The sequence below is a fragment of the Kogia breviceps genome, chromosome 13, assembly GCF_026419965.1.
Source record: "Kogia breviceps isolate mKogBre1 chromosome 13, mKogBre1 haplotype 1, whole genome shotgun sequence".
NCBI lineage: Eukaryota > Metazoa > Chordata > Mammalia > Artiodactyla > Physeteridae > Kogia > Kogia breviceps.
This window is the reverse complement of record NC_081322.1, coordinates 11,499,300-11,525,240: the sequence shown is the minus strand read 5'-3', so window position 1 is coordinate 11,525,240 and position 25,941 is coordinate 11,499,300. Positions and strand designations below refer to the sequence as shown.

Below are 25,941 nucleotides of genomic sequence, written 5' to 3'. Positions count from 1 at the left end.
CGATAAATGTAATGTGCTCAGATCATCCTGAAACCATCCCCCCTCTCCCAGCCCCGTCTGTGGAAAAATTGTCTTCCACAAAACCGGTCCCTGGTGCCAAAAAGGTTGGGGACCGCTGCCCTTGAGGTTCATGGTCATGAACTGAAGTGAGATTATGTACCATGTACATACGCTCGGGCAAAGGCACAGAACAGGAGGGGAGCTGGCTTTAAACAAGGCTCCGGTTTTGACAAGTGAGTGCGAGAAGCAAGAATGGGCCAGGAAGCCAATAGTATACACAAGGGGGCGATTATAACAAGTGACTGTGGAATTTAGACTAGAATAAACAAGGAGGAGGGGCCATCTAGGCTATGAAGGGTAATGAAAATTTTGTATCATGGATGGATTAGAGATCTTGGTGACATCAAAAGTTTTGGGGGTTCAGGGTACTCAAGGGAGTGATTTAGAATGATGGAAGATGGTGGTCCAAGGTTGGGATGCATGCAGTGGAGGTTATGGAGAGATATAGTTATTGTTTTTGACAAGGTCTCAGGTATAACTATGGAAATAAGAGGCCATACCGTTAGGGGAGAGTGGTTCAAAGAACTGTGAGACCCGATTGTTGGAAGGACCATCTTATCAGAGAGGAGCCCTCTTAACATTCACCTTTATCAGATATGCAAATGTTTCCATTGAATGAAAAGCTCCAGTATATTCATTTCCAGGGTAAAAATCCTGTAATTAAAAAAGTGCAGAGTGGAACTGACAAGGATTCCCTGTTTACATCCTTCATCCATTTTTCTACTAGTTCTTTTTTTTTGACACTGTAGCTATGCTTTATATATTAAAGATACTACTTCTATCTTATATGGTAGAGGCTTTATCCTGGTTGGTCCTTGCCTTTCATTTTTATGTTTAATCTTATTCTATATGTAAATATAACTTTTATGTGGTCAAATGTAAAACTGTTTTCCTTTATGATTTCTTATTTTGCTTTTAGGCACTAAATGACTTTCGTTCTCATTCTCAAGCAAAATCAGATAATATGACTTGATTTTCTTCTAGTTCTTATTAATTCATTTTATTTTTATATAATCTATATGGAATTTATATGGAGTATAATGCAAAGAAGGGAATCAGATTTTTTCAAAGAAATTATTCAGTTATTAGCACGATTTGTTGAATAATACAGCCCTTTCTTTACTAAAATTCTATTATAAATGTTGGTTTGTTTCTGAGGTTTCTGTTATATTGCATTGATATACTGCTTAATCTTGGCCCAGTATTCCATTATTTCAATTATAGCTTTATTGTATGTTGAAATACGATATTGCTAACCTCTTTATTATTCTTTTTATTTTTTCTCTTATCCTCGAATATATTTATTATCCCAAGTGAACTGTACTATCATTTGATCAAGCCGCAATTTGTAAAAATTGCATTAATTTATAAATTAGTTTGGGTGGTAATGACACCTTTATAGCACTGTCAGGCCCTCCAAGAACAAAACAAAACATCTCTCTCCATTTAATCAAGTCTTCTTTTATGTCCCTTAGGGAACTTAGGAAGTTTTTAAATGTAGATTCTGCTCAACAAAAATTGCCATTTTATTACCCCATATATAATCAGAAGTATTTTTAGCCTTGTCGGCTTTATCTAAAATACCACATTGCCTTTGGAAAAAGGGTTGAGTCAGTCCACTGTTCAGAGCAATTCCAGGGCTCTTCTTATTGGCCTAAAGAGGAGAAGCTACAAAATCCCCAGTTCTAAACACATTTATTCTAACCTACATCCAATGAGACAAGTACAGCAAAAGCTTTTTAGAAGACATTCAGTGCGCTTAGCTTTTAAGTATTAGTAATGAAATACTTTTGAATATGTGGAATTAAACTATTGACTGATTTTACCTGTAAGTATGTATGGGGTTCTGTTTAAAAGAATAGGTCACAGAAATGATACCATGAATGCTCGTTTTCATTAAGATTATTTGCTTTGGTTTTATGGGGGGGGGGAGAAAGAGAGAGAGAACTTTAGTACGTTTCCATTGGCTGCAATTTTCATTTTGTTCTTTTCCTATCTGGCCTCTAGCTTCACCTAGCTGATACGGGTAACATGTATAAGTTCCAAAGAGAAGCTTTACCAAATCCAAATTATTATTTGAGCATTAATTTCATTGGTGGAGATTTTATAGATATCATTATAAATAGTACATTTTTTCCAGGGAGATCGAGGCCCGGCAGGTCCCCCTGGAGTGGCAGGAATCTCGGTGAGTCCAGATTCTCTCACGTTGGTTTCACGGGCACCAACCATCAGAAGGTCTGGGAGCGCGCGGTGACTCCTTAAGCCTCCGGTTTAAAAAGCAGAACCATCCGTCCCTCTCCCACCTCAAGAAGGCTCCTTTCTTTATTTTCATCTTTTAAAATTTTTTCTTTGTTTTTTTCTCCCCAACTCACTTTCACATGGGAAGGGGAAGCCCAGTTACCTGTGTCGATGCATTAAGATAGCACAGCTCTGAGAAGTTTCTTGGGTTTCTCTATTCCTGTCATAGTTCAAGGTTTCTTGATCCTCAAAAGGCAAAGTTCGGGCTTCCCTGGTGGCGCAGTGGTTGAGAATCCTCCTGCCGATGCAGGGGACACGGATTCGTGCCGCGGTCCGGGAAGATCCCACATGCCGCGGAGCGGCTGGGCCCGTGAGCCATGGCCGCTGAGCCTGCACATCTGGAGCCTGCGCTCCGCAAAGGGAGAGACCACAACAGTGAGAGGCCCGCATACAGGAAAAAAAAAAAAAGGCAAAGTTCGCATCCTCAGGCATGTGCTTCAGGATCTTCTTATTAAGCTGCCATCTGCCTGAGTTTTCGCTCAGCCAGGTGTTATTAGCAGAGCTTTATTGCTGCTAATGTTTCCTCGTAAATTAGCCCTTCCAGCCTCTCAATCATTTTTGTTGCTCTCTGGTGTCTAATGTTTTAATCTCATTGAGGTCTTTCCAGATGCATAGGAAGTGCTCCAGGAAAGGTTAAAATCATTTCCCTGAGCCCTAGGGATCATTCTGGTCTCCATTCATGAGGCTCTAATTAAAACTTTGTGGTCAGGCTTGATGAATAAGAGCCCACTTATCCTGGCTAGGTGCCCCTGCAGGGTGGGCCAGGGTAGGAAAGTCAAGGCACACCGTGTGCTTCAGTCACAGGAACATGGGGAAGATAAGAAAGGGCCCTACCATCTGCACCCAGCACCATCCAGACCCTCCTACCACCACCACCCCAGCACCCCCATCCTTCAAAAGGAGGGTAGCCACTCCATTTAGTTGCTAAATCTAACAACAAAAAAATAAAAACCCATCCATAGCAAAGCATCCTGTATGAAGGATAACATCCCCTTAATTAGCTGCTTTAGATCAAGTGAAGTATTAGTGTGATTGTAAAAGTAACGTGAAAATATTTTCTTTAGCAAGCACTACAGAATTTTTGGTACACGAAAGCGTTCTTGAAAACTGGCTGACACTTATTCCCCTGCTCCCTGCCTTCCCCTGCTCACCACCGCTCCTAGAAACGTATTTGCAACTGTCTGTGGAATTGCCCTGAGTCCTCTACCACCTGCCTCTCAGGGTGCCTTCACAGCCTGTTTTTGTTTCCACCGGGTATAATGAAGTGTAAGGCCACACAGCGCTCACTCAGCTGGGACTATAAATTGCTTGCAGCCATTACCCTAAACTGAGCCTACCTTCAAAGAAGAAATACTGGCAGCCGTTGAAAGTATTGAAAAAATAAGTGACAGGATCAAGAGACGATCCAAATGAAGAATTCCAAGGCTGTTTTGAAGGATGCAGCATGATTGAAATCAGAGGCTAGCCTGCCACTTGCTGGGATGTCGAAGCTGTAATACATTTACCTAAAATGCAGCTTTCCTACCTCATCATTAAGAAGATTAACTGACAACGACAGAAATAGGGAAGGGTAAAAATTTTGCACGCTGCAAATATACAACTGGGTAGTTAAGAGTGCAACTCTCTTTTTTATAACCGGACCTTACTGTGGCTCGGAAAATGAAATAGTTCAAAGATTCTGGCAATAGTGACAGGTACACAACAGTGTGAATGTACTTAACGCCACTGAATCGTACACATAAAATGGTTAAAATGGCAGATTTCACGTTATGTATATTTCACCACAGTAAAAAACTTTTAAGGTGATGGTTCTGGTTGCAGCAGGGATGTGTCTACCTGCTCAGCACATCACAGGCCTCCACTGAGAGAGCCAAGCGGCGCGGTCCTGCTCCTCCTGGAACAGAGCTGTCTGTTTCCACCTGGTGTACTCAGGCCCTCCAGGGCCTTCCCCAGGGCTCTTCAGGACAGCGTGTGGGCAGAGAGGGCAGCATGCCCTCCCCAGGGCCTCCGAGGTCCCCGCCAGCACTACCCGGCCCTTGGGATCTTCGTCTGGAGCTGCAGGCCCAGGCACCCTGCGCCCCTGAGTCCACGCCGAGACCCTCTGGGACACTGGCTTTCTCAGCCCTAACACATCCCCCGACTCAGGTCCGAGGGATTCCAGGCGGTCCTGCACGCACGCTGTGGGGGCCCGGATGCCATCTCGGGGCCCTGTGCCTGCCTCGCCTCGCTACTCAGCTGTAGCCGCCCTGCCAGGCGGTCTGCTCCCAGAGTTCCATACAGCAAGTGGGGAAAAGGGCCTCCCTCTCCATTCCCTTGCAACCTCCCGGGACTTCCATGGTCTCAGTCCCACACCTGCATCTCCAAGCACGTGAGGTTCAAGGTGCAGGCGGCGGCTCCTCCTCAAAGGCAGGATCCTTAGGCCTGGCCTGGGCGCTGTGTCCGCTGCCGTCTCTGCTGGTCCATCTTCCTCTCTCACCCCTCCTGTGGTCTCTGTAGCCCACGGTTTCTCTGGCCTCAGTGTTCCAGGCTGTGGTAGGCTGGATCACACCAACCTTGTCCTCTCCTTTCAAACAAAACGGCCTTTCAAATCAACCATGCTCCTTTTCAGGCTATCTCACTATGAACGGAAACACCTTCTCGTGAAAATCAAAATCTAGGAAGGACTTCTTTGACCCACCGTGCCCTCCCTCCTCCCCCCTAAAGTAAAGAAGATCTGCCCATCAGGAGGGATTTCCAGAAATGAGATCCACTGCTGGCTTAATATTTTCAAAATGCTTATCCTCCCTCCCGTGCCACCCACGCATACGTGCACTGAGGGACTGCCCCACCCCCATCCCCCCCGTCGACCCGCCGTAGTCAGTGCAGTGTGGTTCCCGGGACTCGGGCCGGTAGGGATGCCGGCTCGGTGTAGAGCCGCGCCTGCAGCACAGGTGGTACACGCACAGGTCGGGGAGGGAAGCGCGTGGCCTTGTTCAGTAACTTGGCTCCTAACATTTCCCCTTGGCTTGATTTCCCAGGGGAAACCCGGAGCCGCAGGCCCTCGAGGAATTCCAGGAGAGCCGGTCAGTTGCCCATTCCTTACTTAGCCGTTGTCCTCGTGTCGTACTGCACGCGGTTTGAAAGCTCTGCTTGGCAGCTCATGTTTGTCTGTGGCCACGTCTACAGGGTGAGAGAGGGCCTGTTGGAGACATAGGTTTCCCTGGACCAGAAGGACCCTCAGGAAAGCCCGTAAGTCCTTTATCTGTTATTCGCCAGTTTAAGAAATGTTCTAAGCATTGCCTCTTTTACCTCTCTCTTCAGAAAGTCTGAGACTGGAGTTAAGTAGTTTCCAAGTAAGTAAGAGCAGGTCTGCAAATGGCTTTTGGGGGTGTGGTTCTCACTGAGTGCCCAGTTCCCCGTGAGTATCTCTATGTCTTAAACCACAGTGAGAACAGTGAGGTCTTTTGTTTTAAATGTCAGGAAATTAGACTCATTATTCCTCAGGTCTCGTTGTTCTCAGCGGAGCTAAAACACGAAATGGCCTGTCGTATCCTGAAATATGAAGACTCGCAGATGTAACACCTGTGTGTTAAGCTAGAGAGAAGAAAAGCTCTTGTATCAGATTCCCTCCTTTACCTGTGGGCCTTGTTCTTACACGTTCATACATCACTGCTGTCAAAGACATCATCCCCTCCTGTCCTAAAAGAGCTCTTGGCTACTGATATATAATATTGATGTGACATTGTAACAACCATTCCTACTAATTCAGTTCAATTCCACATATTCTCAGCTCATACCTGCCGTTTGCTGAGGATGTGCTGGGCCCCGAGGGAGGGGGTATAAAGAGGAATAGACGTACCTCACTCTCGGGTGTGCTTTTTATAGAAGTCTCTGTTCCCTTTGCTTGTTTCTGCGCCGTGGGGTGGGTGGGAATGGGGTGCTGTTAGGAGAAGTGGGGCTGAAGGTGACCGCGCAGCGCAGAGTTCACGAGGCTGCTCAGAATCTGTGAAACCACAGCGTAAGGGCATTCCCTGGCCACAGCCTCCCCAGAGAAGGCAACGTGAACACACGGGAAGTGTATGCAATTTAGAGTCAGGAAGACCTGGGTTTGAGTTATGACTCAAAGGGTTCGCGAGTCACTTAAGCAACGTGACATATGGTAAGACGTCCAGTGCCTGCCGCGGGAGAAGCCCCATTCATATTAAGTCTCATTCCCTCCCTCCCCTCCCTCCTTTTTACCAGCTCCCTATCCCAGCCCCTGTAAGCCACTCACAAACGCTTGCCGTCCAGTTCCCAGGGGATTATGCAAAAAGCACTCTGTTCATTCAGCAAATACTTCTTGAGCGCCTACTACATGCCAAGCACTGGGGGCTTTCAGCTCATCGGATTTACATTCTAGTACAGGGACACAGACAGCAAACAGATAGACGCACACAATTTCAGGGAGAAGAGGATCTGAGCAGGGTGAAGCCCTAGAGTAGAATTTAAATAGGGCAGTCAAGAAAGGCCCACCACTTGAGCAAACCCTGCATGATGGGAGAGCTTAAGCCATGGGGAGGTCAGGAGGGCGGGGAGGGGGGGAGACCTTGTTCCAAGCAAAAGGAATGGCTAGTAGAGCCTACTGTGCTGAAGGAAGGGAAGAAGGCCTGAAGGCAGGAGTGAGCTGAGCTAAAGGAGAGAGGCAAAGATACGGAGGGAGAGGCAGGCGGTGGCGGACCACAAGGAAGTTCTAAGCCAGGAATGGAGGGTGGGTTTCGTGTGAAGTCTGATGGAGACCCACTGGAGCATCTGTGGCAGGGAAGGAAAATGACTGGCCTGCATTTTAAGGAGTGCTCTGAGTACTGTGCGGAGGGCAGGCCATAGCGAGCAGAGCTCCGGAGCATGGGCAGAACCCCGTGAGAAATACAGATGGTGGGGAGAGATTTCAGATGTGCACTGGAGGGAGAGCCAGCAACACTTGCTGATGGGTCAGACAGATGCAGAGTGTGAGCAAGAGACCAATCAGAGCCGTGGTTTGGGGTCTGAGCATCGGGGTCAGGGTGGTATGTTTGGTGAGATGGGTGGGTTTGGGAGGAAAAACTGAGTTCTCTGTTGTAAATCTTCATGTTGAAGCACTAGTAGACATCCAAGTGGATTTCTAGTCAAGTAAGCAGTGTATATGTGCGTCTGGAATCAATGGAGAGACGAGGACTGGAGAGACTGATTTGGGTATTTCAACCTGAGCCTGGATGCAGTGGGGTCACTGCGAACTAGGAAGAGAACAGGGCTGTTAGGAGAGGATATGGCAGAAAGACGGAGAAGGTGCAGCCAGTGAGATGTGACGAAAACCAGGCGAAGGCGGTTTCCTGGATGTGGAGGGAGGTACGTGTTTAAGAGAAACGAGAGGAAAACGTACAGAAAAGTAACAAAGGAGCTGACAATTCTCCCCCACGTTTGGAAATGTGGACCTCATTGCGGGGAGAGTACGGCACGGTAGGATCTTGATAAGAATGACCCCGATGAGAGGGGACATTTGAAGATGCAAGAGAGTGGACTTAGAGTAAGGAGAGAAGACTCCCAAGTGGAAACTGGTGTTAACAAGGAACAGGGCGGAGCCTCCTTCTCACGGGGAGGGGGCGGGCGGAAGTCCGAGTACGCATGCGCACAGGTGCGTGGCTCCGGCGGCGGGGATGTGAGCGGGTCCTCTGCTGCTGTTTTCTCAGTGAAGGACGGAAGTCATCAGTTGACCATGAGGAGTGGGCTGGTGATGCTGGAGGTTTCGTGAGACAGGAAAATATGTGCAAGTACTTCTGGAAAGGAGTCAAGTCAGGAAATACAGAAGGATGGCTGGTAATGCAGAGGGGCTGCCTGGGAGCTGCTGCCATACGTGTAGATCAGAACACCTGAGCGAGGGGAACCCTTCTTCTTCACCCACAGTCAGCTGCTCAGACGCAGGTGTGCAGCAGAGGGAAAGCTGGTTATACTTTCCAAGTTAGAAAAAAGAATAGGGTTCTTGCAGATAAGCGAGACGAGGGGGATAGAGGTAAGTCCACTGAGGTTTTTGTAAAAATTTCTGAAAGCAGAACTCACCGCCGCCCCCACCCCCGCCGCACCATGGAGAACAAGTTAGTAACACCTTCATAGAAAAGAGAACACACATGAGACTCATTGACGAATTACAAGAGACAAAAAATTATGTGTAGCTTTATTCATTTTCTTGTATTGTTACCAAAAACATGAATTATATTTTTACACCAGATTTATCTTCTTTTATTCAAGTAACACAGTTGTTTCTTTCACATCCTCTCCTTCATCAGCTTTATCCTTTTTTGCTTGTGTTTCTGGATGACATAAATCCTTTGAACCTGAGGCTTTGGGCAATGTGGTCTTAGTTAAAGTGCTCTAGATAATTCCCAGGCTGTTGAGGAAGGCCAGGGGACTCTGGTTGGGTTCCCAACTGTGGCAGGTGTTAGTGTGATTTACAGCAGTGAAAACACAGACTTTTCTGCAGGTCCATCCTTGCAGACTGCACCCCAGCACAGAGTCTCCCAGGCTTTTCAGAGGAGCAAGTCCATGCACCTGCCTGCTGGCTAAGAAATCATTGCCTCACCTTGATCTCCCTCTTCAAATCAAATCTCAGAAACGTACCTGCTGTCTCACTCTCAGTATTTGATGTGACCCCAGGTGCTTTCCCTTCTGACACCTTCCAGTCGGTGGTTCTCCCAGGCTTATAAATCTGCAAGCAGGACTGGGCTTTATTACCACCTCCAGAACTGCCATGTAAGGTTTGGGAAACTTCCAGTTTACTAAGAAAAAGCCACTATTTAATACTCTCAGAAAACATTACAGATTTCTCACTGTCCTTTCGTATTTTCTAACTGAAAAATAACAATCGTTCTCTGGCTGACAGTTTATTTCATAGTGGCATCTGGCTCTGGCCATGTTATGAGATTTCTCAAGCAGCAACGGAGACCACTTACTGAGAATGACTCTCTTTGGTAGGAAAGTTGTTAGAAGGGAACGATAAATGCCATACACCAGCCAACCAGTGCCATGGGGAACCTTCTTATTTCTCAGAATGTACCTAATGGAATAAGTAAGGAAAATAACCCTGTTGACTATTTACAGTGAGCTAGGCATTTTCTGTTATTTCCTTAACTCCTTAGTTTTAAGGCCATTATTTTATCCTGACTTTATAAGTGGAGAAGCTGACGCTATTAAGGTTAAGTAAATTGCCTGAAGTAAATGGAACTTGCAAGTGACAGCGTCAGAGTTTAAACTTGGGGCTGACTCTGTCGATTTTGTTTTCCATTTCACCACACGACCTCACCAAAATCTCAGTAGAAATATGATAAAGTCCTTGAAACTTTACCCTTTTGTTGCATTTAATTATGTCTGTTAATGCAGAATGAGAAATATTGATCATTTTTTGTCTTTACAGGGAATAAATGGGAAAGATGGATTACCAGGTGTGCAGGTATGGAAAATACTATTGAAAAGAAATGTTCTGATGCAAAACTACATCCAGATTGCCTGCCAGAGTTCCTGATCCAGCAGCTTGATGAGAAATCTTGGCACACAGTGATTTTTAGTGCTGACATTTGTTTTTCAGGGCATCATGGGTAAGCCTGGAGAGAGAGGGCCCAAAGGCGAACGGGTATGTACATTCCTACCGTGATTGTTATTTAAGTCTGTCTCCACAACTGCCCACTCATTTGAGTTACAGTTATGTTCGTAGACCCCCTCGAAATCTCTGCGTATGAAAAGGCTAGGGTGTATGTGATCCAAGGTCTCTGCCAGGCATAAACTGGGACCATTCAGGGAAACAGCAGCAGGGCGTATGGCAGATACCCCTACCTGGTTTGCCTTTATTCACAGCTAAGTCTGGTTTGCTGTTCCAGTTTGGAAAGCGTCTATCAGCCTCCTGTCTCAGACACATGTCCCTACTGTAACTATCACCCGTGTGTTCTTTACCTGAAGTAGTGTCTCTCCACCTCAGCCCTGTTACTATCTGGGGCAGATAATTCTTTGTCATAGGTGCCTGTCCTGTGCTTTGGAGAATGATTAGCGGCATCCCTGGCCTCTACCCGCTAGACACTGTACAACCAGCCTCCCTCCAAAAATGTCTCCTTGCAACTCCAAATGCCTCCCTGGGAGCAGAGGTGTTGCCAGGACCCCCTGAGCTGGGAGAATAATACCAGGCTGAGGAAGGGGGGTGGTGAGGAGAAGGAGAAAGACAAAGGGGAAATGAACATATAGAGCTACTAGTAATGCCAGTGACGGCGTACACTTTCATTTTCATTGTTTTGCTTGTTGAGGTCATTGTTGCAGCTTCCCATTCTTTTCTCTAAGGAACCTTAGCATTTTCTGCTGGAATTGGATTCCTTCCATGGCAACAGGTTCCTTGAGCATCGTTACTCAGAGGGGTTCTAGCGAGGGCTTCCCGCGCGCGTGTGTGTGCGCGTGCGCGCGCGCACCTGCACACACGTTCTTGTGTACTGGTGTCTAGTTTACTTATTACCCAAATAATCCATGCTAACTGAAGGAAACACAAAAATAGAGATAATATAAAGAAAAATGAAAAAAAAGCCTACCTTATCCCACTACACAGAGATAAGCACTATAGATATTTTGGACATATTTCCATCTCACTGTTATACATCATATACACATTTGCTAAATGCATCAGTACAAGTGAATACATACTTTTCAAAAAATTGCTTCATACTGTTTTGTAAGTGAATTCTTTCACCTAATATATGACGACCATCTTTCCAGGTCAGTAAATCTAGATCCACATGGACATTTTAGTGGCTATATGTTATTCCACTGTTTGGATATACCTTTTTCAAGGTATTTGGAAAATACCTTGCCCCCTTTTCCTGGGTATTTAGGTTCTTTCTAATTTTCATGATAAAAAACCTTACTGTAATGAACATCCGTGCACCTAAACTATAAATAATTTTAATCGTGTTTATTTTGCACATGCTCAAAGTGTGATAGTAGTTCTTTTATTTCTTTTTTTTTTAAATCGTACTCATCTCCGATATTTCTCCACATGCAAGCTGGGTTGATATACTTGTATGAGACATATTTTTATAACCAAGACAGTAGAATTGAAGTTAGGTCCAACTGTTTTTCTTCTTTCTACATGGCTTCTTTCTGTATCTCTTCATTTGTGATCAAATAGATCTTTGTAATTGTTCGTTCATTTTTATTATTTTTTAAATCAGGAGAAATAGAGTTTGGACTTCTGCAGAATAGTCACAAATAAAAGAATAATACAGTGAAATACGGGGCAGGTCAGTGCACCATTCTTTCATATTCAGGGTGAACATCACCTCCTGGAACTGTGGAACTGAATATTTGAAATATGGTACTGAAACACCTGCTAACACACACACACGTATTCTTTTTTTTTTTTTTTTTTTTTTTTTTTGTGGTACGCGGGCCTCTCACTGTTGTGGCCTCTCCCGTTGCGGAGCACAGGCTCCGGACGCGCAGGCTCAGCGGCCATGGCTCACGGGCCCAGCCGCTCCGCGGCACGTGGGATCTTCCCGGACCGGGGCACGAACCCGCGTCCCCTGCATCGGCAGGCGGACTCTCAACCACTGCGCCACCAGGGAAGCCCCACACACGTATTCTTTCATCCATATTCTCCCTCTCTCCCTCTCTCTCACCCCCTCCCTCTTTCATACTCTCATGCACAAACACATACAGTAGTAGACACCTTGCAGGATCAAAGTCTCCATTAAAGAAACTTCTTCTCAGATTCAGGCACATCTAATTTATTATGGCATCTTAATCAATGAATTCTCTTAGAGTTTATTTACATTATTGAATGAATGACCTCAGTGATGATTCTCCACCTCAGTCACCTACTTTGAACCTTCCCAGAGGCTCCCTTTCTCACCTTCCTGAGTCTTTAAGACACACTGCACACGCATACACTCACACACACACATACACGCGTGTGCGTGTGAAACACAAGCACAGAAACCAACCCATAGAAACTATTAAAGACCAAACATACGGGAAAAAGCAGAAAAAAGGAAAAACACACGATTAAGGAGAGATTTTGAGTGTCCTGAAGCTTTTCCGAGTGAAAACGTTCAGTGATGAAATCTTCCTTCCTTATTGAAAAGGAGACCCAGGCCTGAAGTGACAGCCGCTGTTGACTTTCAAAAGTGTCATCATTCTAGACTGGCACCCGGGTACAAGTAACATCGTCACTAACTTTGTACTGAGTGCTTTCCACGTGTCGGCTCGTTCTAGGCACTTTACCTGAGTTAGCTCACTTCTCAGCATCGCCTGGTCAGTGGATACTCTTAACCCCACTTTAGGGAGAGGAAGCAGGGTGGAGCGAGTTCAATTCACTTGCCCCAGGCCTCACAGCTAGTACGTGCCAGCATGAATCCAGAACCTCTGCTTTCAACCACAGCTAACGTGGTTCCAGAAGAGATCATTCTTATTCATTTTTTTTTTTTCCTTTACAGGGTGATCAGGGAATTCCGGGAGACAGAGGCCCACAAGGCGAACGCGGAAAACCAGGCCTTCCAGGCATAAAGGGAGCCATAGGTCCTATGGGGCCCCCAGGAAATAAGGGCTCCCCGGGATCCCCGGGGCACCAAGGCCTTCCAGGCCACCCAGGCCTCCCCGGCTCCCCGGTAAGTGGGCGAGGAACTCTTGGCTGGGACTGACCACGTGTCCCTTTTACAAGAGCGGTCATAAACCTTTCGAGATTAATATAATGAACCTAAGCTGGCCTCTCCAAGGGTGGCAATAGTGTCATTTATTTCAAGTTACGTGTGGGCTGCCCCTCTTAGTAGTCACTAAACGTCCCTCAGTAGATCCTCACAGCTAACCTGGGAGGACAGGTGACCTGTGCATCCACCTCGACGAATGCAGAAGCCGAGCGCCGACCTGTCCAACGTCACCGTTATCTAGTGGGTCAGACCCAGGCCTGACCGACTCCAAGCCCACGCTCTTCAATACTATCCCTCACGTCCCCTTACGCGACGCAGAAGACGCACATCTGCTTCATGTTAACACTGCATTTGGTTGACTATCAGAACAACAGAACTGCCCTGGATGGTGCTTTGAAGTGGAAACCTGTTAGGCCAAGAAAGAGTGTTTGGCTAAGGAAGCCCATGTCTTTTTGAGCAGCCTCAGGAGGCTGGTGGATGGCCATTCCGCAGAGGAGCCGGATCTGAAAATATCCACATCAGGAGGAAAGGGGAGCCCTAGCGTGAGGCCAGGGGCTTAAGGACATGCCGTCCTCAGATAATCAGCCAGTTCCAGAGATTGGGCCGAATTGGGCATTCCCACCATATTCTTGAGTTTACCCACTCTCCCTGCTCTCTGCTTGAATAAAGCCTATACAGTGAGCTCTCAGTGCTGTGTCAGTACGTGGTATTAGATGCCTTCATTCAAGTCCATTTGCCCCATAAACAGTGAAAATAAAATATTGACATTGGAACTGTTCTGTCCTACAGAAGTCATCACTTTATGAGCCCATCATATCGTCTTTAATGCCACACATATACCCCTGGATAGTAACCACCAAATACAAAGAAGAGTAACAACATACTTTGAGACCCTAACCATCATGAAAAATAATAGCTCCCTTTTAAAAACGTCAAGGTATTATAGTAAAACGTTACTGTTATAAATGTGAGATACCATTATAAATGTTAGGTTCTTTGTCGAATTTATGTAGATTTATTTGTCAAGGGGTTAAAAATTCAACTGGCGTCATTTACCTACTCCGCTTTACCAGATCCTGCAGCATTTTCTATTAAGGAAAGAAAACTGCGTAATACAAGTATGCTTACAATGCGCAGATTACAAAGAAACTTAACCATGAAATGGGTAAGACTTCGTAAGTTTTATCCCATGAACAAAACGTGTTAACGAATCATTCACCGTACTTGGAGTTCTCTTCCTTTGAAGATAACATAATAAAATCAGTTAGATATTGACTTTACCAGTGTCCAGGGATTAGTTACAGGTTAAAAATGTGCCTGGGGTGGTCCCATCATAACACTGGTTTAAGTTACTTCAGAAAATGAAGTAATAGGAAATGTCTTTCCTAATCGTGTGAAACCTAATAGGAAGTGTGTCCATATCGCTGGTTTTGGTGCCGGCCCACAGCTTTTAAAGCACTATAGTTATGCACTTCTTCCCAGCGTTTGATCAAAACAAAAGATATTTATTGCCTAATGGGGTCAATTGCCAAAAGTATTTTGCTTGATTGATGGATCTCTACAGATGTTTCAAGCATGCACGCCAACCCAGCATTTCTGTTCTTTATTCACGTGTGCTAGGTTCTGCATTAACAGGCCTTCTTTCCCTCTTTAGGCTGATGTGGTTTCATTTGAAGAAATAAAGAAGTACATTAATCAAGAGGTTCTGAGGATTTTTGAAGGTGAGATTTGCATAATACACATTTCTGAAGTTTTCCCCCCTTCCCCCCTCCCCTCAGCTGTAGGGAGTCCCTCCAGCAACGTTCTCCAAAGATGGTAGTGCAGCTGCAGCAAGCTAAGAATCATGTTTCCTTTTGGGGGTGGGGGGGGCAAGGTGAGGGGAGAGAATACATTTCTAAATGGTTTTTTAAAATCAAAATAATATTGCATGACATGGGAAACGATCAGAAATTCAAATCTGTGTCCACAAATAGAGTTTCATTGGAGTGCAGTCCTACTCCTTCCTTTATGTATTTTCTCTGGTTGCTTTCATGCTAGACAGGAGGACTGAGTATGTGACAGGGACCATATAGCCTGTAAATCCTTAAATATGTACTACATGACCCTTCGCAGAGAAAGTTTTCTGACGCCTGATGTAGATACTTTAATAATGCAGCCTAAGATAGCATTCCTTAAAAAAAAGTCTCCATATCACACTGTCGATTCATTTTGAGTTTTCAATTAACTAACGACCCTCTATGTTCCTTATATGAACTTTTAAAAATCAGGGGTTTGGGCTTCCCTGGTGATGCAGTGGTTGAGGGTCCACCTGCCGATGCAGGGGACGCGGGTTCGTGCCCCGGTCCGGGAAGATCCCACATGCCACGGAGCGGCTGGGCCCGTGAGCCATGGCCACTGGGCCTGCGCGTCCAGGGCCTGTGCTCCATAATGGGAGAGGCCACAACAGTGAGAGGCCCGCGTACCACAAAAAAAAAAAAAAAAAATCGGGTTTCTCATTATGCACTGCGTTCATTTTTACAACGTTAAGTGTGTGGTTTTATGTTTCTTCTTATTCAATTTCAAGTGATTGGTGTGCCAACATCATTCTCACCTGAAAATATCTTTTGGAATCTTGTCTCACAGGGCAGGTTGGCTGACCCTCATAACTTTGTGTCATCTCTAAATTTTCTAGGCATGTCATCGTTCTAACTGTTGCTAGAAATGATGAGTAAGGAGGGTTAGGTCTAAATGCCAGTGCATTCCTACCGCTCACTCGTAAATCATCTATTAATCTATGGGATTAGCGAGTTCTGAATCCATATAGTTGTCTTAAAATCCACTCTACATTTCTTCATTTAGTCACAAGGATATTGCATGATTAATCAAAGGGTTTGCTAAACTCAAGATCACGTCCCTCAGCTGTGAGCTTATAAGGTGGGAATTATTTGTCTTGAGAAAATAAATCTCCATTGGCTCGTGGTTCCCGCTTCTTTTGCAAAGCATCCTTCCTTCGCTAAGCTAAAAATGCGTTGTTGAATTTGCAAACAGTAAGATTACAAAATGCCCCAATTTCTCTTAAATCTTTCACTGCCAACATGGAGCTAGCCTCTCTCCAGGAAGCCCTGAATATTTTAAGCAGTAGTTAGATTTACAGACCAAAACCTCGGTGCTTGAGGGCACATTATCTTATTTCACGTGAGCATTAGAGAGAGAGAACAGATTAGCCCAGGGAATTTTGGTAGCTTCAGTGACAAAACAGAAAAAACTGTTTTTTTCAAAGGTCATGAATTCATGCTGTTGGTTTCACTTCACATTGATCTCTGCGAAGTATCTTTACCTTGCTCTGACATGATAGTTTATTAATACAATTGTCTGCTCTTTTTTTTTTTTTTTTGAGCTACCGGTTTTCTCTTTGTAATTTTAATTTTGCCCTTACATTTCAGAATCTCCTTTTATCATGTCCGTGATCTCTTATCTCAGGCAGCTTTAACGTGGAGCTTCACTTTCTTAAAATACTTTACATAAAAACACAGAGTAAATAGTTCCCTAGTTAATTAGTCTAAGTTTTTAAAGGCTGCTTAAGGAGGTCAGAAAATATAGCCAGGCACTCTCAGAAAAACGTGACGTGTGGAGATACAGGAGGTGCCCGCGTTGCAAGTCCCGGGGACACTGGATAAAGGCAGAGCCCTGGTGGCCTGCCCAGCAGGGGAGGAGATGTGGCCCCCTCTGCAGGGGAGGCTCCACACTGCCCTCTCAGGCCACCAGGAGGGTCCTCCCAGGAAGGGCTGTCGGCCTCCTGAGGACGGAGGTCACGGAAGCTGGGCCACTCACCACCCATCTGTCCCACCCCCTCTCCCAGTCTCTCCCAGTCTCTCCCAGTCTCTCCCAGCCTGGTGAGACCCAGTAGAGTGGCCAGCGCCCCCCACAGAGGCCCCAGATGTCTTGGCATCAAGACAATATTCTCAAGTGGCCCCAAAGCAAATTTTTTTCCTGAGACTTCCAGATGCGGAGACTCCACATGGGATCCCCCCCTTCTCTTTTAATCTCTGTTGGCCCCAGCCCTACAAAACTGTCTTCTCCTGAACAAAGTTGTACCTGGAACCCAGGATTTAGTTATTCGGCACTTTAGTTCATTTGTCCCAAGAATATCTCAGTTCAGTCCGTGTCATCTTCCAGTTCAAAGTCACCTTTTCTGTTGCCGCTGAACATTTATAAAAGAGAAGAACAACACCCTCCATTTTCACAAATCTTAGGGCTCCAAGGTCACAGTTCTCCTTTTCAGAAAGCTTTCTCCGTAAAAGCCAAGGTGAATTCTCACGTGTTAAAACAGGTCGGGGCTCCAGCAGAGCAGCCCCCGTCTGCCTCGCTCTGGCTGAACCACTTCACAGAGAGCTGTGTCCGTGGCGGCCGATCACCTCTGCTCCACTCACCCCTGCAAGTCCTCAGCCTCGAGAGAGATCCTCTCTGCTCAGCAGCTGTGGGTCGTCTGCGGGGCCCAGGGGCGCCCTGCTCCCCCCGCGTCATCATCCCCGACATCCAGACCATAGCAAAGCCCTAGGCCAGGCCCCACAACTCAGGCTCTCCTCGTGGAGGCTTCCAACCCTTTGGGGATTCCCAGGTGGCCCCGCTGACATAGCACTCCCGCAGATCGCACCCTTTGGACTGTCCCCCAGGCCACCGAGCCCTCTTGCAACATCCTGATGCCCCGTCCCAAGCCCCGCATGGGGGAAGAAGATGGTTCTCCACCCATCCCACGTCTGGGTTTCCGGCAGATTCAACGCACAGACACACACCCAATCTAAAGTTGCGTTCGATTCTTGATTTGATTGGCCAAGAGCTCCAATCCTTGTGCACGCAAGGTGGCCACACAGAAAGGGGACAGAAGCTGTGCGTCTCAGCTTAGCCCCTTTTTGTTTTATGACGGCTCTGCAGCTGCCCATACAAATGAGGGTCTTGCCAGATCTGAGAAGCTTAATTCTTGCTGTGACACCCACCACCCTATTATATTTGGGGGTTTATATCACCCTGCAGGCAGGATTTACCAACCTGGGCAGGCATGTGGACAAACGTCTGGCCCTCTGGGTTCTTGTGACAAACTTGGAAGTGACAAGGCCATACCCACATCTGTGGGAGGACTGGGGCTGTGTCCCTGAGCAATGCTTCTGCCTCTAGATTGCCAGGGCCAGGAAAGCCCCTCACCTATGTTTTCTCCATTTTTCATACATAATTTCATCCACATATGTGTGATATGTATTATCCTGTCCTCTTGTTTCCAGGATGCAACATCTCTACAATGAAGATATTAATTTATATATGTATTTGTATACACATATTTGTATATGTACAGCCTTCTCATGGATACACATCATTGGAGACGTAGATAGTTTTTAAAAATAGTTTCCACATCATACATAGTCTCTATCTCTTCCAATCTGCTTCTTTCTGTTTGTTTGGGTCTATCTTCAGCTTAGAGGGTTTCCTCAGTGCCAGTCATCCTTGGCCATGTGCTCATACAAAAGCATGGGTGGCGCAGTGGTTGAGAGTCCGCCTGCCGATGCAGGGGACGCGGGTTCGTGCCCCGGTCCGGGAGGATCCCACGTGCCGCGGAGCAGCTGGGCCCGTGAGCCGTGGCCGCTGGGCCTGCGCGTCCGGAGCCTGTGCTCCGCAACAGGAGAGGCCGCGGCAGTGAGAGGCCCGCGTACAGCAAAAAAAAAAAAAAAAAAAAAGCATGGGTTCTAAAAAACTGCTGGAAATTTAGTAGTGAATGGTGGCCTTGCCAACCATGAGCTTTACTGTAGGATAATCTGGCTGGTTTTTTGTTTTTTTGTTTTTTTGTTTTTTTAATTAAGGGACCCTCAACTTCACTGTCTTGAAGTCTTTCCTTGTATTCTGGTCAGATTCCCCAAAGGAAACACTTGCATTTCCTGCCGGGTTGCCAGCATTTGGGGAGCCAGGTAGGAGGATAGGGCAGTGGTGGCCTCAGCTCCAAGAAGGCAATGCCCATTTCTTCTCCTTGTTTTCAGTAGGGAAGCCTGAGTCTCAACACAGTCTGGGGTCCCCAGTGCAGAGATGGCCTATTTACCCTTTTCAGATGATAAACCTGCCGCCTTTTGCCGGGATTAGGAAGGGGCAAATCGCCAGCTACGCAGAGCGGAGAAAGGGATTTCTGAGATCGTTTCTTAAACAGGCTTTCATCCAGCCCCCCTTATCTTAGTTCCCCTCCTTCAGCCCCACTTCCAGATGTAACTCCTGACCGTTTTAAGGATTTTGTGATTTAACACAGGCCGTTTCTCAGCTCCTGGTGTAAAGATTTGGTTTTCTTGAGTCTCAGTCATCCACACTCTGCCACCTGGTTCTCAGCCTCCAAAGGTTAATGTCCTCTCCTGTCACATTCTCCCATTCTTGTGGTTTTATGCCTTTAAAAGTAACTTACCATTGTTTTGCAGTGATTCAGGCAAGAGTTAAAGCAGATGCATGTGTTCAATCTACCATCCTTACTCATAATAACATTTCAAAGCAACAAAGGTGACGAAGAATTGAGCCAGGGTTAAACGTAGCAATAACAACCCCTGGACCATGATGTGCCACGAAATGAATGTGAAGCCACCAAAGACGCTGTTGAATTACCAGTTAGAACGAAACTAGAAAATCATTCTCAAGGCAGGAAAGGAAATTACTCTTCTGATATTTTTGCCCGTTAAGAGATAACTGTATCTAATTTTTGCTTCCACATTTAAGAGATGTATGGAAAAACCCCGGAACATTGGAACCAAAAAGCGATTTACAGAACAGATTACCAAGCCTATGAGTAAAAGTGATTTAACCTGAAGGCTAAGAGGTAACAATATTATCAAGTAGATGACTGATTTCCCAAGGGAAATACTCATTAACTACTCTCTGTTTTCCGTAAGGGGGTAACAAAAGGAAATAAGTTGAAACTATACCAAGAAAATGGGCAATTAAACATTTGAAGGGGCATTAGGAGAAAAAAGTGAATTTCTCTCTTTGAAAATATTTACAAATTCTGTGAAATAGAAGGTAGACATGGGTCACATGACATCCTTCCTTCTCCGTATAATGTACTTTATTATCACATTAATATTAATGTCTGCATGATATTAACAAGCCCATTCTCCGAGGAAGGCCAGCCATTGGTGTCGTTTGTTAGAATGACTGCTACGGGTTTGCCTTGGCAGATGGCCTGTGTGAGTTTGGTTTATGCAAGCTCCTATCCAAACTCTTCAATTTCCTGCCTCATTAGAAAGCATAGCCAAAAACAGTTTAATTGACCAAAGATCCCTGAAAACAGAGGAAGTGCAATTAAGAATACAAGTCTTTACAATTTATTTACCAGCTCAGAAACATATTATTTAAAATTATAGAGCATTGGAGTATGGTTCAGAGGAGGTAATTACCCTATGCTAAATAACTGTTTTTGAGTGTATCTTAAAGCTAGATAATTTACAGCTAGAAGTAATTATTAAAAAGAACTTTCTGTTTTGCTAAAAATATTTAAAAGCACCCAAAGCAAATTACTTACAAATTCAATTCCTACATTAAAGAGGAAAAACTAGTGCTATGAATATTTGTGTTTAGACATTGAAGATATACAAAGAGGTACGTTTCAAATTAAGAAAAATTGTACTGAAACATATATCTATCTTTTAAGTGCAAAGCAACAAATAATATGCAGTTTCAAACTGTGATCACTGAATTTCATATTTTTTTATAAAACACCCAGTTTACAATGTAATGTAAAGATATTCTATCTAAATTCAATGTGATGATTTGCAAAACTATATCTATTAATTGCAAATTTGTTTTATCTGTTGTTACTGGAAACAAATGTAGTAACATCAACCAAACATGGCCCAGGTGGGAAGTCAGGTAATAAAAAGTTTTACTGGAAAGCCGGTGACTTAATGTCACTCTTAGGGATGACTCATCAGACCTTCATTCGCCTTCATCATCACTGTCAGTCAATCCGCATCAGAGATTCTGGTCCTGTGGGTACCGGCATGTTTCCATTCGGCTTGCTTTGTGATTTCAGAATGTGAGTGTAGGGTGATTACTGTTTTGTTAATTACAGCTAATACTCCACATTTGTTGGGGCTTTTCCCTTAATGATTCTATTTGAAAAGAATTTTGGTTTTATTTCCTAAACAGTGTAGGGACCTACATTTTTTTAAACAAAATTTTTATTGAAAGCCCATTGAAAAATAGGTTTTACTCAGTAGTAATTTGCTCTTTATCAAAAATTTGGGGCTTCCCCGGTGGCACAGTGGTTGAGAGTCCGCCTGCTGATGCAGGGGGCACGGGTTCGTGCCCCGGTCCGGGAGGATCCCACGTGCCGCGGAGCGGCTGGGCCCGTGAGCCATGGCTGCTGAGCCTGAGCGTCCGGAGCCTGTGCTCCGCAACGGGAGAGGCCACAGCAGTGAGAGGCCCGCGTACCACAAAAAAATAATAAAAAAAAAAAGCCACAGCAGTTTCATAAAACTCACCAACATAAAATGCAAAAGAAAAAAAAATTTGTAAAACATACACATCCTGTTTAAGGGAAAAGTGTCTTTAAAGTTCAACTAAATGAATTAAACTGAGCAAAGAGACTGGAGAAAATTGAGGTAATTCTTCACAAGGTCTATATGATTTGGCCCTTGTTTTTTCTAACTGGCAGCTATAGATGCTAATATGTTACTCTCATTTGGTTCTTAGTTGCAGAATAAACACTAATTTAATCAGTAAAACATTTTTCTAGAAGATTTGTCTGCACCAAACCTATGCTGAATTTTTCACATGAAAGGGTCATTTCTTACCACTTACTAGCTATATCTTTGAAAAATTGTTTGTTTTACAAGTGAAATCATTTGAATTTGCTTTTTAAAGAAAATATGTGAAAAGAAAAAAATGTGGTTACTTTTTTTTGTCGTGGCAAGGATATGCCTTCCTCCAGTTTTCTATTTTACATCTAGTTATGTATATATTAGATTTGTTAAATATGAGCTATGTAAAAGATAAACAAAACAAGCAAGTTTAAATACAGAATCCATGATACATTGTATTTATCATGGACTTGGAGTGAATTTGCATTAATGACTAGCAAAATTAATTCCATATAGTGGCAAAATATTGAAAATGCTTTTGAGATGAAAGTTAACTGAACAACAGTCTATGTGGGATTAATAACTAAGAATTCTACAATAATAAGTGTAACCGTACATTTGAGTATTCAAAAAAGTAATTCTGAGAATAATTATATAACAGATTTCTAGTCATAAAATAAAGCTTATTGGCAGTTAATCTTTATAGTGCACAGCGCTTATAAAAACATGGATAATAGTTCTTATTGAATATTGAAATGATTATCTCTCTCTGCTCTCTCCATGATTTTTTTTTAACATCTTTATTGGAGTATAATTGCTTTACAATGGTGTGTTAGTTTCTGCTTTATAACGAAGTGAATCAGCTATATGTATTCATATATCCCCATATCCCCTCCGTCTTGCATCTCCCTCCCACCCTCCTTATCTCACCCCTCTAGGTGGTCACAAGGCACCGAGCTGATCTCCCTGTGCTATGCGGCTGCTTCCCACTAGCTATCTGTTTTACATTTGGTAGCGTATGTATGTCCATGCCACTCTCTCACTTCGTCCCAGCTTACCCTTCCCCCTCCCCCTGTCCTCAAGTCCATTCTCTACATCTGCCTCTTTATTACTGTCCTGCCCCTAGGTTCTCCAGAACCTGGTTTTTTTCTAGATTCCATATATATGTGTTAGCATACGGTATTTGTTTTTCTCTTTCTGACTTACTTCACTCTGTATGACAGACTCTAGGTCCATCCACCTCACTACGGATAACTCAATTTGGTTTCTTTTTTGGCTGAGTAATTCTCCATGATTTCTGAACGAGTACTTAATGCAGAAAATGTTAAAGGCCCAATGCAAAGCCGTGCTTAGAGAGAATATTTAATTTAGTTAATAATATGGCTTGTTTAGGAATTTTAGGGTGAAAATTTTTACTTATATTTTCATATTTACATTTTTTGGTGTTCATTTTCCAGGCCCTTTAAATGTTATGAGTTATTAATGCACCAATGTCCTACGATGTAGTCACTTTTTTGTTGACCCTAAGCACTGACATTTGTAGGACACGCTCACGGCCAGACAGCTGAGCTCACCCAAGGTAGAACTCTTACACAGTCCTGCCTCCCTTCCCTGGACTTTGTCTTTAGGACCCAGATGAACAGGCTTGGGCTCCAGGCAGCCTGGTGGATGAACAAAGGGCAGATGACAGTGATGTGTCCTTCAGAAGATTTAGGACGTATTCAGTTCATAAAGGTCACATCACTCAACACTGACAAAAGATTTTTAAATGTTCTGGATAGTTTGTCAACTTCCTGTAACTTGTGTGTTCTTAGTTTCAGCGTTTTCTCGAGGTTCACAGAAATGTAGAGACTTTGCTGCTTTCACTCGGTCTGCAGTTGGCGTTCCCTGGGCGCACGCTGCTTGGCACCAATGCTGCGTTTGTCCCTTTGGCCAAATGAGACATCCTTCCTACTAAAACCTTGGCTGAATGATGGAACTAACTGGAAATCAAACCAAAAGAAAAAAGAATAATATTGAGGGTGTATAATAGAACATTTTCTTTAAAATAGAATAAATAAATAAAATAATTAATTAATTAATTAATAATAATAATAAATAAAATAAAATAGAATAAATAAATAAAATATAATAGAACATTTTCTTTAAAAAGCATAAGTTAGTTTCTGACAAAGCAAAGTATTAGCCCAGTATAGAAATTAAACAGTGCCATGAAATCATAATGAATATGAAGCCAGTGACCATCTTTTCAATAAATAAACCTATCAATAATGCAGTTTTGTTCAAGGATATAAAGTGTCACATACCATATGAGTTATCTATTGCTGCATAAGAAAATATCTCAAAACTTTAGTGGCTTCAAACAAAAGTGTTTATTATCGCGCATTTTCTGTGGGTCAGGGACTTAAAGGGTCGCTTACTTGTGTGGTTCTGTCTCAGCGTCTGTCATGAAGTTGCTTTCAGGGTGTCAGCCAGAGCTGACGTCCTCTGAGGGCTCAGCTGGGGCGGGAAGACCCACCTCCAGGCTCACTCACGTGGCTGTTGGCAGGTGGCTTCAGCTCACTCCCATGTGGGTCTCTTCATGCCCTCTTCATGTCTCTTCAGCTGCCCTGTTGGCAGCTGGCTTCCCCCCAGAATGAGAATCTAAGAGAGTAAGCAGCCAGGAAGCCATGAGGCTTTTATGACTTAGTGTCCCCTCTTGCCTTTTTTCTATTCATTAGAAGTGAAAGGAAGTTCAGCCCACACTCCAGAATAGGGGGATTAGGCTCCACCTAATGCCATTTGGAAGGGAGTGTCAAAGACCTTGTCACCATATTTTAAACCACCACACGCACATTCACAACACTGCTGGAAAGTGGTTTAAATGTATCATAACAACCATTTTTTAATATGAACCTGAATTCTCTCCACAGGTCATTACCAGAGGTTAATTAGGCTCTAGGACAGCGGTCCCCAACCTTTTTGGCACCAGGGACCGGTTCCACAGACGGGGCGGAGGGTTTGGGGATGATTCAAGTGCATTACATTTATTGTTCACTTTATTTCTATTATTACACTGTAATACGTAATGAACTAATTATACAACTCACCATAATGCAGAATCAGTGGGGTCCCTGAGCTTGTTTTCCTGCAACTAGATGGTCCCATCTGGGGGCGATGGGGACAGTGACCCCCGACGTGTGTTGCTTATGTCCAGTCTACTCCGTAAGATGCAGCTTGTCACTTGCCACTCACAGATCGGGTTTTGATACGAGTCTGCAAGCAGTTGATTTATGATGGTCCCTGTGCAGTCAAACCTCTCTGCTAATGATAATCTGTATTTGCAGCCACTCCCCAGCGCTGGCATCACCGCCTCGGCTCCACCTCAGATCATCAGGCGTTAGATTCTCACAAGGAGCGCGCGACCTAGATCGCTCGAATGCACAGTTCACGGTGGGGTTCGCGCTCCTATGAGAATCTAATGCCGCAGTTGATCTGACAGGAGGCGGAGCTCAGGCGGTTATGCGAGCCATGGGGAGCGGCCGTAAATACAGATGAAGCTTCACTTGCTGGCCCGCCGCTCGCCTCCTGCTGTGCGGCCCGGTTCCTAACGGGCCACGGACCCCTGCTCTAGGGTGTTGTCTGCTAGAATGGCGACGTCTCTGAAGCACTGAAGGTTCTCAATCCTCTGATCAACACAACTCATCTGCATCCATATTGAAACAACTTTGTACAATCTGTTTTACTTGAACAATCAAAAAAATCTCTCCACGATCAGACCAGTTGGTAAATTAGATGTGTTTAAATTGAAAACCAAGTACTTTTTTGTTGAATTTTATGTAAAGATATTTGAAAACTTTTGACATAAAAAGTATTTCCATAACATGCATATTATTTTCCCTTTCATCAATGAAGAGAGGATGGCTGTGTTCCTGTCCCAGCTCAAGCTACCAGCAGCAATGCTGGCTGCTCAAGCTCATGGGAGGCCTGGTCCACCAGGAAAGGATGGGTTACCTGGGCCACCAGGAGACCCTGGGCCCCAAGGTACGTCTTTGAGGACAATATTTGTTTACCAACTCTTTAACTCTCAGTATTTATAACATGCTAATCACAGTTAAGGCAAAAATTATATATGTTAATATACATTACAAATATATATTAGTATACATTAAAAGTATGTATATTAGATTATATATAATATATATGCTTGGTATGTATTTTATAAATTTATATATACATGTGCATATATAATGATTTAATATAGGATATCTTGTTAATATTTGATATTCTAGAAATAAATTTTTAACTATTATTCATTCCAGTTTAAACCTGACTGATAATTATCTGCTAATCTAAATGTA

The 25,941-nt window shown here is 44.2% G+C and overlaps 1 protein-coding gene across 2 annotated transcripts in view; it reads left to right on the top strand.

Moving 5' to 3' along the window:
- Positions 1-25,941, top strand: part of COL19A1 (collagen type XIX alpha 1 chain) — a 363,734-nt gene that overhangs the window by 327,651 nt on the left and 10,142 nt on the right. The window contains exons 43-50 of one of the 2 annotated variants that reach the window (XM_067011388.1): positions 2,201-2,245; positions 5,376-5,420; positions 5,524-5,586; positions 9,758-9,793; positions 9,929-9,973; positions 12,813-12,983; positions 14,677-14,743; positions 25,496-25,624. In XM_067011388.1, coding sequence (XP_066867489.1) covers positions 2,201-2,245; positions 5,376-5,420; positions 5,524-5,586; positions 9,758-9,793; positions 9,929-9,973; positions 12,813-12,983; positions 14,677-14,743; positions 25,496-25,624 — 601 coding nt within the window. The remainder of the gene's footprint in view (positions 1-2,200; positions 2,246-5,375; positions 5,421-5,523; positions 5,587-9,757; positions 9,794-9,928; positions 9,974-12,812; positions 12,984-14,676; positions 14,744-25,495; positions 25,625-25,941) is intronic. The other variant, XM_067011389.1, reaches the window with a different exon arrangement.